At 37.9% G+C, this 20,477-nt stretch overlaps 1 protein-coding gene across 2 annotated transcripts in view; it reads left to right on the top strand.

Annotated features, from left to right (window-relative positions):
* The window catches only part of EPHA3 (EPH receptor A3), a 205,045-nt gene extending 185,346 nt beyond the window's left edge, over positions 1-19,699 (top strand). For both annotated transcript variants that reach the window (XM_088533391.1, XM_088533383.1), the window contains exons 14-17: positions 4,984-5,133; positions 6,646-6,839; positions 18,235-18,390; positions 19,579-19,699. In XM_088533391.1, coding sequence (XP_088389517.1) covers positions 4,984-5,133; positions 6,646-6,839; positions 18,235-18,390; positions 19,579-19,684 — 606 coding nt within the window. In that variant the 3' untranslated portion in view covers positions 19,685-19,699. The remainder of the gene's footprint in view (positions 1-4,983; positions 5,134-6,645; positions 6,840-18,234; positions 18,391-19,578) is intronic.
* Positions 19,700-20,477: the final 778 nt, after the last annotated feature.

Below are 20,477 nucleotides of genomic sequence, written 5' to 3'. Positions count from 1 at the left end.
GAGTTTTCCAGGAAAATATAAGGAACATACCTTCATAGCTTTTCAAATCTTTTATTTGCCTCACATTGCTGTGCTTTCTTTGACCTCTGATACATTTAAGCATGTGTTTAGAAATGTGAAATAAATACTATTTTATAGAACAAAATGCTATTTTATAGATCTGCACAGATCTCTTGTGGTCATTATAAATGTGTTAGCAGGAGAGGGCACTTTTCACGATCACTGAAAGCATTCATGGGAAATAATAACATAAATGAGGAGTTCCTCGAGAAAGAATCCTCCATAGTTCAGCCTGTTGTCTTTCTCTGAGGCAGATATGTACCTGTCTGATGTACTTGCCTGAGCTCTTCTTAAAAACTCCTGAGATAGTAATGAGTGCTAGTGTCTCCTGGGTAAACAATTTCAGATGTGTGATTTATCTGGTCTCTTATCAAACTTCTCTTCCCACAACGTGTGCCTGCAAGCTAAGGTGATTACTCTTCGCTTTACCTTCACTGCACAGGGGCAGGTGATCAGTCTTTAAAACAGCCACATAGGTGCATGAAAATTGTTGTGTTCTTCACACACAGGCAGCCACTCTTTTTTAAGTCTTTTTTTTCCCTCAAACTCCTACTATTCTTCCTGGCCTCCTTTGGATTCTTTTCAACTTCTGGACGTTTTCCTTAAATATGACATCCAAAATTGCATACAATTAAAACGCAGCAAAAATGCCACATTGAACTCTTTCTTGTTTCTTTTACATGACATTTCCATAAATATCCCCCTGAGTGAGAACCCCTCTTTCTTTTGTTTTTCTTTGTTCGTTTTTCCAAGCTTTGCAACATGGTTGCCTCACATTCTACTCAGATACACCTTTGCCAGTATTAAAAGTTAAATTCTCTTATTCCAAAATACATCTGGACATGCAAACTGATCTATAATTTGTTAAGGCCATTTAGAGGACTACGTTAAGAGCCGAGGATGAGTTCCAGATAAATTAGACAAGAAAGTTGCATGGCAAGAGAAAGCAGCAGCCCATCAAACTGCGTAGTGTACAGCTTTCTAAAGGAAGTGGACTTCTCTGAAAATGAAGTGCATATAAATAATTTATCTCCCAGATGGGCTAGAGTAAACCAAGATTTATAGGATATCAATGTTGCTGGTCAGTGTTACATCTAAGTTTCCCTTGTTCAAGTACACTGCTGAAGTCATCTTCTTCCCTTCCTTCTGCCACCTATTTTCTAAGCCTGCCTGGTTATTTACATTTAGATAATGAAATCAGATGGAAAGAAAACGTTTTGTAAAGTATATTCATCTATAAACTTCATCTGGCATTAATGATATGAATGCATACTGCTGCAGTGAGATGCTCAGGTAATGAAAATCCCCAAATGCAGCATTGGACAAATCTATTTTTCCCTCAAAAGATAAATAGACTAGTGCTTTAAAGCAAACATCAGGGTTCACAAAAGAAGCAGGGAGGCCACCAAAGCTGACTGAACACTGAGGAACAAGGGCACTCTGGCCCTCTCTGAAAGGCTGGTTACAGAATACCAACCACAGATGTGTTACCTTTGCCACATCTTGACTTTGTTGAGAGAAGGACAGGACTTCAGGTTTCCCTTGAAGTAAATATGAAGTGTAAGCAGGTTAGAAGAGGCTCCTGAGGATGTATTCATTCTCCAGCTTGCTTAAGCAACGGGGAAGCCAGAGTATGAAGCTCTCCATAAAGCCCATTTCCCTTAGTTGAGGCAGAGCTCAGCTGTGTTTCTTGACACCCAGGCTTTTCCCATTGTACCTGGTGACATGTTGTCATCTCTGGATATTATCCCTCTCTACCCACCTCAAAAAAGAGCCCAGTTAGCCCTCCAGGCTTTAAGCAAGCACCTCTAAGCAGGTGGAATCTTACCTTGCTCTGTTCTCAGAAGCTGTGCCTGGAGATTTCCATACGTTGTATAAATGTGTATATTGTATCAGTAAATAATCAATAATGCACGTGCTATGGTATGAGAGCTCTGAGACATGGTGCAAAGATCACAGATGTGGTTTCTGTGATAACATCACAAATGCGTGAAATAAAAGGAAAACAGGAGTTGAAACTCCTGGTTTACTGTCACTGATACCGTAGAAGACCTTCAGCAGCCTATATGGTCTGCTTGCATAAAAAAAAGCAGAACCCAGTGTGTGAATTGGGCAGATTAGATTTTTGGTTTTTGTTTTTTGTTTTTTACCAAGGTTTTATGCTAGAGGGAATGTACTGTAATTATCTACAGTCTCTGTACCTGTTTAATTTTATTTGAAAGGCCAAGGGTGTATTAAAATTGTCACTGTCAAGTTGATTTTTTTAATTTCTTATTATTTTTGGATGTCCATATGCCAAGTGGGTGGACTAATCATGCAGTATGAACTGGAAATTAATTTAAGCCATCACACATGTACAATAATGGTAATCATGTCACTCAAAGTCATAATATTTCTAGTAATCACTCGATAAATTTCAGTGGTTTAAACACATACAGTAGCTCACATCATTGATGTTCGTGACATTCAAATGCAAAACTGTCTAGTTATTGAATTGCATGCATAACCCAGTTCTCATTAAATCTGCATCACTTGGAAAAATATTGTGCTGTGAAAATAAATATTCTGACAACCTGTATCTTCAAGTAACTGTACTAGAGCAGGGAGAGTATGGAAGGGCACTGCTCGTTTGCATGCCAAAAGAAGGTGTTCTATCTCAAGAAGTTCCTTTCCTTTGTGCATACACTATTGCAGCTATCCATCTATTTAATGGAAATTTATCGCAGCTAACTCATTTTCTGTATAGGAAAAAAAGACCAGAGTGCAATGTGAATGAATCAAAGAGTTTGGAGAAAAAGCAAAAACAGAATGTTGCTTTTCACCTGGGAGAGGAGTGCTCTATTATTATTTACCATTTGAGAGGGAGATAATTGCAAACTAAAATAGTCATTAATAAAGGATGAGTATGGAGGTTCAGGTAATTTTCAAGTCCTGATGACGATAAGTCAAACTGATATCATTCAGATGAAGCCATCTTGCTGTGTACCAGTAAGACATGTCCTGAATTAAGCCAAAGTCCTCACATAATGAATGAATGTCAAGATTTTGCCTTCAGGTTCCCCTGCAAAGTTCTTCTATTTTTTCAGATAGAATCCATTTTTCTTGATTCTCTTCTCCCCAGGCCCGTGGCTAAGTGCTTGTGATAGTCACTCTGTAACAGATTATAAATCAGAATATGGGAATGGGCTGTTAAGGGCTGGAAACAGATGCCCTGTGCTTTACTGCCAGACATTCTAGAAATAAATTGAGGACTTCATTGGCTTGAAATGAATTATGCTGAACAGTCATATACTGTAGGAATCACAACTCCATCTACCATAGATAAAACCTTTAGTTACTGCTGGCTCACTAATTTCAAACCCCGAGAGTGGCTCTGTGACCTAGACTGCCTTGGATTTTGAGCTGCAGTAAGGAACTCCTACTACTTTTAGTACAAATGCCTTCTTCCTGCTTGAATCCAGAGACGTTATCTGACTTGATGATGAAATTATTCTTACATGGAGACCATGACAAAAAAATAAAGTCAATATTTATCTTTAGAATAAATATAACACCTATAGCTAATGATACAATTTTTTTTTTTGGTATAAAGTTGTATCAAATACATTTGGGCAAACCTTTTTCCGAGACATAGCTATAACTTCTTCTCATTTATCTAGCTGGTGATGCATGTTGTATGTTGCCCTGACAGTAGTAATTTTGAAGAGAAAACAATACCAGGCTATACTATGAGTCAGTATTTTAATGTTCCAGTGGAGGATAAGCAACTGTAATGTCAGGATAAAGAAGCCTCAATTGCATGGAAGTCTAATAATGCATAATAAAATAATGCATAATAAAAAAATATAGGTAGACTTTTCTTAGTGTTTTCATAATAGTACTTTATACACCAATATTATTACACTCAAATATGGAGAAACAGGAGAAAGGGTAACAACCAAGAGATAAATAAAGAAACAGGTATGGAAGTGTAGTTTTTCTAGCTCTAACTCTATGGGCTAGGGGAAAAAAGGTCAATTTTAAAGCGTAAGGTATTTCTGATCCTGAAAAATCAGAAAACTGAAGACGGGATACATATGTTCAATTGAAATGTGTATTTCTTTAAAATGGTGGGGAGAAACAAGAAAGAATGTTTTTATTGATTAATGATCATGTATGTTTTTGGAGTTTCCAAATAGCCTTTTTTAGTTGTAGTAAGCCTTATAATTTTAAAAACTGATAAAGGTGGAAAACCATCCATAGTTTTCTATTATTCTTCAGATTTTTGTATTTATTTATATTTGGACATCTGCTAAAATGTGCTAGTAGTAGTATTTGTCGTATAGTCTTGTCAACAGTCTTATGCATCTGGAGGCCTGATCTTAGGTGAACAGAAGAGCATCAAGGCCCTTCATTCTTCTAGGATGAGGTAGAAAGCATTCTTCTGTAAGTTGTACACTAACTGGGAATTCACCTGAGATGTCTATTTGTAGCCAAATCTGGCCCTTTTGTGCGGTGCAAAGGGTCTAGGATGTAAGTAAAGACATAGTATCAGCCATTTTGTACTTAATTCTGTATGATAGCCCTACCAGTTTCCTAACGTTTTGTAATCGTAAATCAATAATACTTAACTTACTATTTATTTAGTATTATGTATATTATATTACTCTTAAATATAGGTGCATGTATATATACATATATATGCACATGCACACTGTATGCATTCTATACTATATAGCTTGAGTAGCTTTTACTCTGCAATGCGTTTCATTCTAGGTTGTATGCAAGATGCTTTCATGACAAATGGCAGTAACATTCACGAACTTAAGCTGTTTATTGGACGAGTACAACGATAATCTCAAAGCTTCATTTAAAATAATCATACAAAACCATTTTCATTGTATTACAGTCGAATGGACCTTTTTTCTTTTGTTTTGCTCTTAGGGCGGCAAGATCCCTATCCGGTGGACGTCACCAGAAGCCATCGCATATCGCAAGTTCACATCGGCCAGCGACGCGTGGAGCTACGGGATCGTTCTCTGGGAGGTGATGTCTTACGGAGAGAGACCATACTGGGAGATGTCCAACCAGGATGTGAGTGTATTGTTATCTGAGTTATGCTCTCAAATAAAGGATCAAGCTGTGAAAGGAAGTGAAGCATAATGAAACCAGGTGGCTCTGAGTTTTTGACATTGACACTGAGTAAGATGTAGAAATGAAAATTTCCAAATCTCCCCAGTCAAGTAAAAGTCCTAATGAACTTAACAAAAAGTTAACATCTTTTTTAGCCGGGTATTTTGTACCTCTTGAGGAATGTATTAGAGAATTTTAACGCTGTGGTGGTTTTCTGTTGGATAATTCAAACAATTCCACTGCAGTGATGTCACTCCCTTTTACATTCCTTAGCTTATTGTTAGAAACTCCCTCCTTAAATTTCTATGATCCCCTTTGGTTCCACTTCTCTAATACTCTGTAGAAGTTTTCCATAAATGTCAAATGCACAGAATAAATTGCTGTTAGAGCTTGTGAAAAAGAGAAGCAAAGCATTTCTACTAAGATTTTAATGAAACCAAAATACTTCTGGAAGTAATTAAAGAACAACGTAGAGAAGTACAGTCATTTGTTTAGAAGCCCTCTAATACTGACTTCTGAGCTACACTGGCAAACTATCTAAGTCTGCAATCCAAGTAATTAATGTATCTCTTAAAATATTTTGCTAGAAGCTTAGTATTTTCCAAAATAAGATTTTTTTAAATATATGTCTTTTTTTTTCTGTTATTGTATTAATCATAGATTTATTCTGTAGGAGATAATAATGAATCAGATTTTCTAAAGCACAATCAGTAGACATAGATTTTCCAAAGGCTTACTATATATCATTACTCATGCTAAGCTTTAAAAGTTAGTAAAATAATTATAGTCAGGCACTCTTTATACTACACTATATTAAAGAAATAAACAAAAGAAAAAAAAAAGCATACCACTGGAATTCAAATTTGAGCAGTAAGCTGCACCTCGACAAATGATAAAAGAATTCGATCTCTGTTGTCCACCTCTGAAGGTACATAGGGTATATAGCAGGAGACATGTAGTTATCCTTACAGAAAGGTTTTGGTATTTTCTGGCACCATGAGATTAATAAAAATGAAATACCTTTTACATGCCCTTGATTTGTGAGTGTAGGTCTTTTGTGAAAAGGCAGGTTTATTTTCTGCTGAGTGGAGTGTCCACCAGAGACTTTGGAAATCATGTGCTGCTGGGGGTGATTAGGCAACACTTTCTGAAGTTAGGCACAGTTAAACAAGCAACTCACTAACTGTAGCTTTTTCTTATGGATTTAGCTTAATCAAATATGAATTGCTTTTTACTTTCACCTTCCTCAAAGTCACATACAGTATCTTAGCTTTCCTTTAGTTCTTTCTGTATGCCTAATTTACTGCCTGGTTTACTCTGCAGATAAACCAGAAGCATTACACTGCAACATAATCAATGAATAAACACATTTGTTTAAACATAAAATGTCCATGGTAATGTGGTTCACAGAGTTGATAAGAACAAGTTGATTTAAGTGCCTTCAGATTTTCAAAAACTTTTATCCTTGTGCAGGTAATTAAGGCTGTTGATGAAGGGTACCGCTTGCCACCTCCTATGGACTGCCCAGCTGCCTTGTATCAGCTGATGCTGGACTGCTGGCAGAAAGACAGAAACAACAGACCCAAGTTTGAGCAGATTGTCAGCATCCTGGATAAACTGATCCGTAATCCCAGCAGTCTGAAAATAATCACCAATGCGGCGGCAAGGTGACATACTAGATTTCACTTTGCACATAACATAAAGAAATGTCTTTGTTTTCTTCATCTTCCATAATTAGAATTTGTTTACTTGGTTAACCCACTTCAACTTTTAACTGTAGCTGTACGCCACCTTGAAGGCTATGGGTAGCTTCCTGTCAGTCTATATGGAAGAGAGATTTAATGTTATTATCTTTGTTATTGCTTTTATTTTTCTTGCCATGACTATGACTTGCTAAGACTATGAAACCCATTGCAAGATTGTAAGAGCAGAGGTTTGCTAGAGAGGCACGGATGAGTGATTTGGCCATAATGTGTGTTTCCTTCTCCTCCTCTGGACCTTATGTGTTATAAGTACATAGTGCTTTGCAGGTTAAAACCAGCTTTTTCCTAAGTATTTTGCACTCTGACAAATCACCTTAATTTTATTCATACGAATAATGTTTTCATCTTGAATAGTACTCACATATTTTAAAAGGCACCTACATTTTCTGTTAGATCAGTGCTATAACTATGAACTCATTTCCAACATGTAATATTCTTAATTGCATTAAAAACATTCACTTATAATCCTGTTTATTCAAAACATTCTGGAACATCACTGTACTGAGACAAGCATTATCTCATTGAGAAGGAGTAGCTGAAGAGTGTGTTGATACCTAAAGACATAACGAGGATGTGGTGAAATAAGAGCTTTGGTTAAGTAGGGTGTAAGTGAATTGGTTTATATAATGCAGAAAATGCCATACTCCTACTGAAGTGATCTGAAGAGATCTAAAATTATTTTTAGCACAAACACTAGTGAGAAATCTTCCATTTGCAAAACAGTCAGGGAATGATTTACTCCACTTCTCTGCTGTGTCAGACCCAGGTCTTGGAGGGTTGCTTCCGTGGATGAGAGACCAGAGTCTGACATGAGGCAAGCTTTAAAAATGAGCACAGCAAAATGTGCTTCTCAGAGCGTTACTTCTAATAAATCCCATTTCTCATCACAGCAGTCTAATGAGAAAGCACAAAAAGGGAACTGGAGCTAAGGCAGTTCAGCTTGGAGAACTGCATTGCTATTGCAGCCTGCTGTGCAGGTAACATGGACTTTGCCTGCTTGTTCCTGTCCCCTGGCATTATGTTGCATCCTGAGGTGGAGGCTGACTAGGCTAATTACCTCCTGCTGTTACTCCAGAGACTTCCTTCTTCCAGGAAAAAGGAAGATTGTCCTACTAATGGGCTTTGCTATTAAAATATATATAATTAGAGAGGAATGCTTGCACAGTAATTATATAGTAATAATTTGATTGGTGACTATTTAACACACAGCCAGCCAAAGTGTTTACAGGAACAGTTATTTCTGTTATCTGCGAGGTGACTGCCTAGGAAAAGAAGCAGAGTTGTTTAGCCATTATCTTCTTAGGCAAGCATCTTGCATTACCATTTTGCAAAGGACTCATGCAAATAATTACCCTGCAGGGATATATTGAAGTGATCTGCTGAACAGTAGAGTTGGGATCATGAGTATCATGTATTGTGTTTGGTTTTTGACTGTAGGAATCAGTGCCTGCTATTGCTGCACTTCAAACAAAAGCAAAATTGCCGTGTTTTTTGTCTTTGTAATTAGGGAGTTGAACCCCAGCAGATCTGAAAAGAGCACTGAACCGTCAGCTCATGCATAGAAGCTGATATCCTCTCCTGGGGAGCTCATTCACTTTGAGCGTTGTTTTGCGCCTACCAGCTTCTGCTTCTCCTTCTCTACGACTTTCTCTGCTCGTATTTCATTCCATAATTTACTGGCAGGGGCAAAGCAAACTCTAGCTTCCCTATCCTGATGCTCTCTGCTCATGGCACAACATGGGAAGAGGGGAAGGAGGCTGCTAAAACTCGAAGGAACTTATAGCAACCTTCATGCACTTTGTGTCTTGCAGAGGCATTTCTGTCAGGTAACTTGTCCTACTTCTACAGCAGGAGCCTGTAAGTGTCCTAGCCTGTGACCGAATCCCTGATGTGCAGTATATGCCTTTCGTAAAGGCTGATGGAGGAAAAATAAGAAGCGAGGCTACAAAGCGGGTTGCATTGCCGTAGAGTTATGTGCAGGAATAGGAACTGATATGGAAGGGCATGTATTCAGGGCAGCTCCAAAGGAAAAGAAAGGAGTGCGATCAATCTCCAAGCAGATTTCACGTTACCGTCTGCATCCTGGGAGGGACATACATCACTAGAGTGGTAAAGCCCTGTGTGATAAGTAGTTTTCTCGACCCAGAGGGCCTGGTGGATTACATCGTGTCAGACGGCTGCTCTCCGTTGTTATTTGAGGCTGAAGTACTCCCACAGCACCTCTACACATACCTACGGGTGTAGGAAGTAAAAATAATCTAAGCTCCAGAGGTCTCCTCTGCCCTGTTCTGTCCTGCTACTGAAAGAATGCTACGGCTTCATCCCCAGCATATGTCCAGAGGTGTTCGCTTGGTCAGGAAAAATGTTTAGCCTGATGATCTCTGTTAAGATGCAAAGCCTGTCTCTTCTTACAGATTTTAGAGCTAGTGTTTATTTAAAGTAGTCACAGCGATCTTATATCCTCTTCAAAAGCACATTTTTGGAGGTGCATAAGATATCCCTGTCCTCTGTTACATTATGTTTAGCTGACTTTAACTGAAGGATGTGCTTGACTGTGTTTCTTTTTCAAAGGCCATAGTCTGAGCATGTTTTATGCTAATATCTCATAGAAATATGGGAGAGGAGTCAAAGTTTTTCTACTCCTTCTAGCTGCATCTTGACATCTAATAATTTCTTGATGCCTGGGAATTTTTATCCTTATTGACCTTCTCTTTGCAAATTTTTCTACATTGTCAACCTTACCTCAGCAAAACTTATTTGTAACTTTAGCAAAAAATGTTTGATAAGATCTTTCCAATGTTGTACTTCATGTCTAATTCACATGAAAATCCCTTTCCTATTCCTTGTAAAGTACAGAGGTTATTGCTGATATGTTTTTTTTCTTCCAGTCAAAGTTCACTTTTTAATTAGGTGGCTACCTTGAGCCCTTTCCAGCAGAGACTATGCTAGTTATAGGCTCTTGGATGTTTTGTCCTGTAAGTTGTCTTGAGTATATTTCTAGCTCTGTAAGGCTGTAGATACAGAATTCAGTTTGTGTCAAGTTGTCTAAGCCATACAGCTTGCTAAAGCTTAACCTTATCATATTTTTCTTTGATTTATGTCTTGCTGTTCTTTCTTGTTATCTGAGCATTATGTTCATTTTTATAACTGAGTTGCTAGGTTGTTTGGATATTTTTGGGGTGGAAGTGAGTTCATAGCTCTTCCAGGTTTGATCAGTTTCTCTATTTTTCTACTTGAGCTTATTATTTTTTAGTCCATTGTGTATTACTTCACATTTGTGAACATTTCATCCAGATACAAAGCAGATGGAAAGTTTTCTAAACTTTAATAGGAGAGACAGAATCACTTCTTCCGCCTGCTAATCAGTTGATGAAGCTGTGATCTAAAAGGGCTTATTAGCTCTTGTTTCACTCGTGAGAAAAAAAAATATAACCCAGGAGTCAGACAACCGGTTTTTTGATACACTACAAAAGTGAAATGGATTCATTAACACTTCATTTTATATTTGTTCACTTATTTCTGGTTAGTTTCTGAGCAAAACATTTCTCTGTTACATGTAAGATGACTCTCTAGATGTACAATGTCTACATATTGTCATTTTATATGTATGAATCTTACCCACTCATTTGCAGATATTTGAGAAAATATATCTAAAACACAGTGTATAAGTAAAAAGATCTTTTAAACATTTATGTCCTGAAGTGGATTATGCTGTTGAAGGGGTTTCAGGGTTCTGAAATGGGATTTGGGCAACGTGACTAATATTGGAGCTTTCCAATTGCTGTCCCAGTGAACATGGGGCTGTTCGTTCCACATCTGTGGTGTAGGTGGGACAAAATTCACATAGGCATTTTGAGCCTGCTAAAATAGGAATAACAAAGTTAATCCACAGCACCTGTCAAAAAAAAAAAAAACATTTGGAAAAGTTGAAAAACATTCTCTTTCAAACATGTAATTTTCAGAAATTCTTAATTTCTGCCAGCTCTGTGGTTGATTTCAAAATCGGGAAGGAATGCACGTACAAAACATGAGGCTGCTTCTGTATTTGTGCTTTTACTTCCATAAGCTTTTGATAAAATGAAAGATGATGTCAGGTATTACCCCTGTCCTTTATACTGTAAACATATATTTAGGACAGGAATAAGGAACTGGATTGAAACCACCTGACATTTCATGATGTTTTTTATTAAGTGATCTGTAACCTTTCCTTAATTAATATGATGATAAAATGATTTAAGTACAAGAATTGCAAGTAATTGTCTCACATATAAAATCCAGAAAGCAAACAACTGTCTGTCTTGAGGAAAAAAATAATAATTTTATAATCTGCTCCAAGTTAACAGCTGACAGTTTTGTTGGTTTCATTGGGTCTTCACTGAAAATTGCTACTTATTTTGCATTGTGTAAATTGAGAAGGGGATCTAAGGGGAGAGGGGCTTTAATGGCACGTTTTTACTTTCATGTCAGTGTTTTCAATTCATATCTTTCCCAAGTATCTAATATGGAAAGCCATTAATAAGACATGTCTTACTGCTTTCAAGTAGTTTTGTAAAATTAACTGGTTATTTCTGTCCGTTTTCTTAGAAAGATACCAGGACAGTGGTTGGAAAAGGTTTTTGTTTTTTTGACGTTTGGGTCAGATAGTTTCAGATGCTCAAAACATATTGTTGCCCTACTGTAACTTTGCCTATTTGCTTCTCACTCTTAGAAGCTTTAAGGCTGAAGGAAGGAGCTCTCCATTTTATAGTCAGAGCCTTTCAGTGCTGCTCCTGCTTTGTGTATGTCCAAGTATCAACAAAAGGGCCCAGGCTTGGCAGAATGCTGCATAACAGAAGCCCATGTATGATTTTTTTTTAGTCTCATTCAAAAAAAGAGCAATAATATATTCTGTATCCTAAAATGGACAGTCTGCTCTAAAAGAGTTCAAATATTATAAACCTAATACAGTTCTGTCCTTTTGCTAAGTTTAAAACAAGGAAATCATGGATGTGGGAAAAACTTAACTACAAATCACACAGAAAATTCCCCTAAATAATATTCTTAGATGTATGATCATAATTTGGGTTGCATGTAGAATGCAAGAGTGAGACTTAAGAGATTTGGGGGCACTTCTGTTAGTCAGCATGATGGGATGTGAAGGACCTGTTGCTGTGTGACTTTATCCAGCAGTGATGAATATCATGCCTGAGGAAAATACAAATGCACCGTTGTTCCCCTAAAGTTCAAAATTGATAGGACTGCCTTTCAGTGTGTACAATCAAACATCTACGTGCACTTTCACGCCTCCAGTTTGACTCTGCTAACGACATTTGGACAAGAATTCGGAGCAGATTGAGGTATATAGTTTAGAATTTAAATAGTAACGCAAGTTTAGAATTTAAATAGTAACGCAGACTGGTCAGAATGTGTCCTTGGTTTGTAAGTTTGCTGTTTGCTGTGGTTCAGAGGGATTATGTTCTGCTTTTCTTAGCTCAGCGTGCAGAGTTTGCCACGTGCAGCCCTCGTTAGTGTTAATGACCTTTCTAAGTTGGAAACGCTAGAAAACTGCACAAAGCCAGTGCCTGCTGTAGTAAATGCTCTGTCTGTCAAAGTTCACGGTGCAGCCAAATGCAAAATATCAGGCCAGTCATATACTGAAAATAGTAGGCCGTAGGAGCTAGAACAGTGCTTTAAAAGCTCTCTAAGGCATTTTCCTTCCCTCCGTTAAAGACACTATAGGTTGTCCTGCCAGGAATGACTGGTTCCTGTTGAAGGTTTTTCTCTGAGCAGCTATGAATCCCACCAAATGGCCCGCCGCGTTAGTCCTGCTGCTTCTGTTGCAGCACAGCTTAAGCTCTGTTATGGGAAAGAGAAAAGCATTTCAGCCACACACTAGTATTTTTTGCCTTCACTGTCTTCACAGGTTTGGTGGGGGAAAAAAGTAAATTGAGGTGCATTGGTACGCCCAGGCAGATCATACACCCTGCCAGGATGCTGAAAAGATAGAAGCTCCTTAAAATCCCTAATCTGAGGTACAGCTGGAGGACTGAGATCTGGGGGCAGCTGAAATTTTATTTGTTTGTTTTCCAAGAGGAAGCTGCGGTAATTTTATTTTTGTCAATGGACTATGTAGAGCTAGAAAATAAAAAGTCCGGTATGACTTTCAGGACTTTAAGGGCCTAAATTACCACGTAGGGAGGAATTTGACTTAACAAAATCAGATTACAAACACCTAAAATTTGCCACAGGAAATTACTTTATGTTTTTTAATGTTTTCCTCTTTAAAGGAAAAAGAAAGTCTGTATCTCCTGTAGTCTGACTGTAGAAAGGAAACTGATAGTTCTAAAATTTGAAAAAAGGTTTAGGTTCTTTGGAGGAAGGAGTGGAAAGAGAGGCGGTGCTACCACCTGGGTACTGTCCAAAGAATTCCTCTGTGTAGTTGCAGAATCCCATGTTTCGTGCATAAGAAATAACAGGATATTTTCCTCTTATTTGTCTTTTTTTTTTTTTTTAACCTGAACTTATAAATTTCTCTACTCCTTTCTCAACAAAGAGCAGCCATCCGTAGATGAGATTATCCTGCCATGGTGGGAAGGTTTCTAATGATGTTTTCTAGGTTCTTTGTGATTATTATGTGGTATAACAAAAGCTTCCCTGCTTTGTCACAAAGAGCTGTGCTAATGATAACAAACTGGAGTTCCTCTGCCACTGTGTACGTCTCAAAGGTTAATTCCCACTGTTAACATAATGGCTATCCACATCCACCTTCTCCACATCCAGGGAAGGCTTTCCGCAATAGGGCATTTTGTAACTGGCATCTCGCTGTTAAAATGTTCCTCTTTAAGGTGAGTCTTGTTGATTTTTTTTCAGGGCACCACATGTCAGCAAATATAGCTCTGTAGATAGACACACAGTAAGGATGAAGAGGATCAAAAATCTTTCCGTGGCAGTCGACAGATGACCCAGTGGGGGGATATTGTAGTTTGGTCAAAGCAACAAAATAAAAAGAGCTTTTTAAAAAAGGAGGCAGGGGGAAATAATAAGAGAAGAAAAGACAGAGGGAAATGTTCTATTTCACTTCCCCTGAGCAAACATGTAATTTCCATGATTTCTTTTTAATGACTCTCTTCTGAAGCTAGTAGGTACTGATTTATGAAAAGCTGTAAAAGATCAGGTGGAACCCTGCAGGACGTCGTTTACAGCTGCACGGATTGCAACCCATCTAATTTGTCTAGTAAAGTGTGAGCTCATGGCGCACATCACCCAGCCCATAAATTTCGTGTTCAGACCTTCTGTCTAGGGGCTGGGTCAAGGGGAAAAAGAACCGCTGTTGCGTGCAGATGCACTGAAAGCCCAGCTTTCCCTTGGTGCATGTGAGGAGACATCACAGGCTCTTCCCAGTGAGACAAATTCCTGTTCATTGATAAACTGTCCAGATGTCCTCTCTGAGGAGGAAAGTAACTAATTTTTGTTTGGAATCCTACAAGGAGAAAAATGATACTTTACAGTGCTGGTTATTCTGAGGTCACTTACATTAAAATTAGGTCATATTTTTTGTTCTGATGATACTTTGATCCAAGTAATAAACATAAAAGCTCTTTTGGGCCACTCTAATTCCTAATCCTAGAGACCTGTTCTATTTCAACTTGTTTATACTCTTTTTTCATTAGTGATTCTTGAGTCAGGGCTTGTTTTATTAGATTTAAGTTGAAAAGACATATGAGGCTGGGAAAGAAAACAAAACTCCATGCTTTATCACTAAGAACACTTCATAAATACTCTTAATAAATGTCCTGGGATTCCAGACACTATACCCAGAAAACTATAAATAAAAAGCGTTGGCTCTTCTTGGGACAAACAGTAGTCAGGGACATGTAGGCTGTACAGCTACTGAATAAAAACATCTTGGGCCTTATTGTCAAAACTGAGCCCTTAACTGGAAACCATATATCATGTAGGTCCTAAGATCTGTTTTTAGCATGAGAACAAGAGCATAAGTCTGTTGGATCTTCTTTCCTTAGCTCAGGCTTTATTTTGGTGTTGCTATATATGCTTTCCTGTCTTTCTTATTTGGGGGCAGAGCAGGGCTCTGGTGTTTTCTGCCTCTCATTTCCATCTATGGTTGTTTTCATGGTGCAAGGTCCATAGCTGGTCAATGGTTGATCATTACATGTGCCATTACAGTGGGCAACAGCCTTCTTGTCCTGGCTAGGCTCTAGAGAGAAGATAGGCCAAGTGTGCCCAGTCAGGGACATCAGTGCTCTGAAACCTGATGACAGTCAAAACCGGGTATGCAGCAGCATTCGTCCAGTTGTGATTTTGAGGTCAGATTTTCAAGCATCCAACTAGCTCTGAAATGGTGTCCCGGGATCCCAGAAGGGAAAAGGATACTAAAAAATGTTTTCTGATCTTGAAAGGAATCAGCTGATTTCTAATGGTTAGCAAAGCATGAAAGGTACAAGGTGCTGTTTAATATGTAGCCAATACTTTTTTGTTGTTTTGTTTTGTTCTGAAAGCCAGATTGTTTTTTCTTCAAAATTCAGGTTAAAAGTTTCAGTGTAACTGATGTGGTATTTCCTGCTTTCAGTGTGAGTCAGATGTACTGCAAGAGTATGTTATTTTAGTACTTCTCATCCTGATGAAACTTAACAAAAACAAGTATTGGGGTAGAGAGGTTCTGTTTGGAATTTCTAGGCTGCTTATAAGAGTTTGAATTTGATGTTATTTAAGCACTTAATGATGTTGGGAGCCTTTACAAACTCTTGCTTTAGCCTTTTCTTTTGCAGTGCTCAGAGGTGATTTGGCTTTGAGATGAAGAGGTACCGATATCTGTAACCTACCAGTTAGCCTGTGTAATCAGTATCTTCTAAGTATGAGGTGTGTCTAAACACATCTCATTTCAGTTCCCACCGTTGAAGAAATTCACTTTGAATGGACTTAGCTGTAGTAATCAGGCTCTTGTGCAGGTGATTCTGCACTAGATTCATGGAAATAAAAATCTAACAGAGAAGATAGATTGTGGAGCTGCAGCAATGACTGTTTTGGATATCCTCTAGTTCAGTCTCACGTACTCATAAGTCAGCACCATGCTGATCTCACAGTTAGGCATGTGCTTAGCTTTATGCATGAGGTGACATAAACACCCCCATAACATTCTTTTCTTTATTCTGAAGGAGAGCTAAAAGCTTTTCATTGTGGGAACCTGTTTTTCAGTGGATGGAAAAGTGAGGAAATAGCAGGTGATGCTCTCTAATAGCATCTGACTGGTCGAGGAAGCTGTTATCATACTGATTAGCACTGAGAAAGTAAGATAATTAGCATTAGTAAGATGCCTTGTCAGTAGGAAGACATTACTGATTGTATTGCTCTTCAGAGGCTTACAGAGTTTAGAAAAAATAGCAAGTCAGTGAGAAAAAAAATGCTAGGAACAGACTGATTTCTCACCCTAAAAGTTAGGCAGCTTATGAAAGCTTTTTGTCTTGAAGACCTGTTTCAGAATGGGCAGAACCCTAGAAATGCACGTGTCTCTCCACGGGCTGTAACAATAGTTCAAAGAGCTTACATGCTGTATTTTTAGACAGCTAAAACTAAGTGGGGTAGATCCTGTCTCTAGCGACTAGATAGGAAAGGGCTGGTGATTGTTTTAACCTTTCTGCTTTTAGGTAAAAAATCATAATATAACAACAAGACCATGAAAACAAGAATCCCGTGGTTGGACAGCGCAGAATTTCTGGATCAATATAAGAGCAGACAGTTGTGCTACTTTCAGTATGCAAAATGCAGGGTCATCTGCAATACATTTCCTCCTTGATAGAAAAATATATATATATATACATTTAATCCTTTATTTTCAGTTGTATGTTTTGTTCTCAATAGCTTCTAGGTAGACAGACAGGAAAATGGATTTTAATGGATAAAGAAACATAATGATATGTTTTCTTTAATTCCTCTTATAGAGATAAGAAAAAGACAAGGACTCAGCTATGAAAAGTTTGGCACTGTAATGCCTAGAAAATGATTTCATTCAAAAACCAGTTGCAATATGAAAGGATTGTTGCTTTTAACTGCTAACCTGAAATAGGTTTTAGGTACTTTTAGGCATAATATTGGTACTTTTCCTGCATATATTTTAATGTTGGAGTAATCTGCTTCTCTAAACCAGTGCTTAAATGAATGCATGGTTCATACAGGAAATGTTCCACACTTCGGTACCTGTATTAGTTCCTGGGGAGAATGCTTAAACAGGTGATTAATGAAATAAAAGATGGCTTATTTCACTATTACACTCTACTCGTGATCCGTTGTAGCCAAAAATCAATCTGCTCTTTGTCTAGTGGCTTTCATGAAACAAGTGAGTGTCTATGATGTGCATGAAGAGGAGTGATGGCATTGAAACAAAAAATGCAGCAAAGGTCCTGAAGATTGAGCAACCATCTTAGAGCTGTAATCTTGACTCCTTTCAGTGTTAGATCTGAAGTGCTGTGAGTGAGCAAAGGGAAGTGATTTCTAACTGATTTCTTCTTTGATTTTTAAGTAAAAAATAAATGTTTGCCACCATGTCAGTTCAGTATTCTATATAAGCACCGACTTCATTTCAAAGGCAGATGATTCTATTCTTACTTTGAAAATATTTGTATGATATCTTTATGGGATATCATAGAGTGACCACCTATGGCCACCATAAAAAAATGCATGTACGTTTGGCTCAGTATATTCAGCAACAAAATTCCTCATTTCTGTCTCTGTGCATTGTAAAATGCAAATCTCACATGAGCAGTTGCATTTGTCTCACAAATTTCCTTATTGCTTGATTTTTAGACTTAAGATAATTTTAGAGCCACTAGTGTCCAATTATTTCTGCTTCCAACAGTAATAGCACTATCTAGGGTTTTGCAAAAGGCTGCAGTACTTTGAATGGTTGATATGTGCAAATTCTGCCAACATGTTCCACTTGAAATTAAGAGTATGCATTCGGTAGTACATTGTTTGAGACTGGGTGAATCACATAAATAACATCAGAACAAGGCTTGTCTTTGCTAATGCTTAACCACGTTATATTGTGATGTAGCCATACATTTCATGAGTTGGTGATACTTCAGTGATGTAAACTATGGACTTGAAAAGCTGCAGTTCTTGAGCAAAATGATTACAGTGTTCCTCAAAGCTGCCAGCATGGATAAATGAGGCCTCAGTGACAGATAAATTCCACAGATGAACAGAAAAGCTGCTTGTAGCCTGGAAGCTCTAACTGCTGGTGTTAAGTCTAGGCACAAATAAACCCTGCTCCCTAACTTTCATCACATTCTTCTTTTTATTTCAGGCCATCAAATCTTCTCCTGGACCAAAGTAACATTGATATTTCAGCCTTCCGCACAACAGGTGATTGGCTCAACGGCTTCCGGACAGGACAGTGCAAAGACATTTTCACAGGCGTGGAATATAGTTCCTGTGATACAATAGCCAAGATTTCCACAGAGTAAGTTTGAATTGAAGTTTCCAGTGTGTAGCCAAAACGCTGTGTTTGAAGTGATAAATTTCTTTTAATGTTGTACTTGGAATACCTGTGGGGAAAACTGTTAGGTGCTCTCTTGATATCTTGAAAGGCTGTAGTCTCATAGATTTTTTTTTCACTTATGCCAAGGAAATTTCAATTCCTTCTGAAGAAGTAGCATTGTTAATGTGTGTTAATAATGATTCACGAGTTAAATTCCCTCCTGCTTCCTGTTCCAATATTTAAACATAGTAAACTTGGGAGTCTAAAGCTTGGCCGTTTATTATGTTCAAGTATGGGCTGTCTTTGTTCTTGCGATAAGGAACAATATGTTAATGTTCTCCTTGCACCTGAAAAAAAAAGGTATCAGTTACAACTCACTGTCAAAGAAAATCTTGACTTCATATGGGATAGATGGGTACAAGACAAGTGAGAAAGAAGTAACCAACAACTGCGGTATTGAAAATTTAAAACATTAATGCTGTTAATTAGTGTATTATTGCAGCTATAAAAAGACTGATAATGGCTTATTATAACAATTACCCCATGGGGACAGTGCAGAAATCCTCTAGGAATGTCCAATTTCCTGTCAGCTACTGGTTAATTAGCTCTTAGCAAAGTGTTAAACCACTTTCCTGTTGCAGAAGGAGCAAAGAGAATGGACTGCCTGGAGAAACAGGAGGTGAAAATCATGATTTACCCTGCAAGTTTGGTCACACTGATACCAGAGTTATGAAAACTGTTCAGAGAGTTCAGTACATAAGAGCAAGACGTCAGCACTGGCCAGGAGAAACGGTCAGACTGGTAGGGCTATGGAGATGGTAGAGAGGCTCAAGCTCATAGCTGGCCTAGGAGTGAACCCTTTGCCCATAAGTCCCAAATCCCAGTGTGTTTATAATCAGAAAACACTGTTTCATTGCCTTTCTTTCAGGTAAGAAAGCAGAGCGAGGCTAAATGAGCTGGACTCTTTTCTTTTTGTCCTTTGCAGTCTCCTGTTGTTTTCCTACAAAGTCCCTTAGTACTTTTTTCTGCCAGGGTTTGTGTTGCAGCAGTGTTTCCATACCTGGTGTCTCCTCCTCTGCAGCAGTATAAGTTGTTTGCTGTCTGTTCACATCAGCTCACACCCCAGACCTGGTACGCTTACTCACGCACTGCATGTTCTCTTTCTTCCAGCGACGTGAAGAAAGTCGGTGTTACCGTTGTGGGGCCACAAAAGAAGATTATTAGCAGTATCAAAGCTCTAGAAACTCATACAAAGAACAGCCCCGTTCCCGTGTAAGGTACCAAAATGATGTTGCTCGGAATGAAAAAGGGAGAGAAGTTGCTTCAAAGGGCAGAAGTGATGGCTGATAAACGGCACGGTTTGAAGTTCTTTGCAACAGCTTTGGAAACATAATGGTTGAAATTTCAAACCCCCTAAGACACTCATATATTGAGTATAAATGCCTTAAAAATAGGAGTGAACTTTTTTTTTCTATCTATTAATCCTAAAGGGTGGGTGCTCTTAACTGACTGATGCAGATAATAAATTTCAAAAGAAAAAAACGTGTACTTCCTTCCAAGTAAAAAATAGTGATACTAAAACCTAGAGCCATTTGATTATTAAGTGACTGAATAACATACAAAAAACATGGACGTAAAAGCTGTGTATTTGATCTATACAGCAAACAAGAAGAAAGACTTGCGGTATTTTTATACACAGAAGAGATCTGTAACAGGTATTTTATTTCTTTAAAAGCAAGGAAAATAGAGGACTATACCTCAGAACATATCTGGCCATATTTACTATACTGTCATTGTAATATGTTATTCCAGCTTCAGAAAGGAATGCAGAAATAAAGTTTGTAGTGACTTTGAGTTAGTTGACAAAAGATGTTTGCCATGATGCTAGCTTCCCTAACTTTGTTCATTTAAATAGAAAAAGTCTTAATTTTGAAAATACATATTTATTTCTTTTTTTTCCATTATGGTTTATATTTATGCTTAAATACCTTGACCTGGCTGTGTTACTGCCATCTGTCTCATGTTATCCAAACTTACATAGCATCATATATCAAATATAGAAGGAAAGA

This window comes from Tinamus guttatus, unplaced genomic scaffold, assembly GCF_059628265.1.
Source record: "Tinamus guttatus ecotype Peru unplaced genomic scaffold, ASM5962826v1 Tinamus_guttatus_pri_ptg000035l, whole genome shotgun sequence".
In the NCBI taxonomy this organism is placed as follows: domain Eukaryota; kingdom Metazoa; phylum Chordata; class Aves; order Tinamiformes; family Tinamidae; genus Tinamus; species Tinamus guttatus.
The sequence above is the reverse complement of the archived record's forward strand: the minus strand, read 5'-3'. Positions and strand labels throughout refer to the sequence as shown.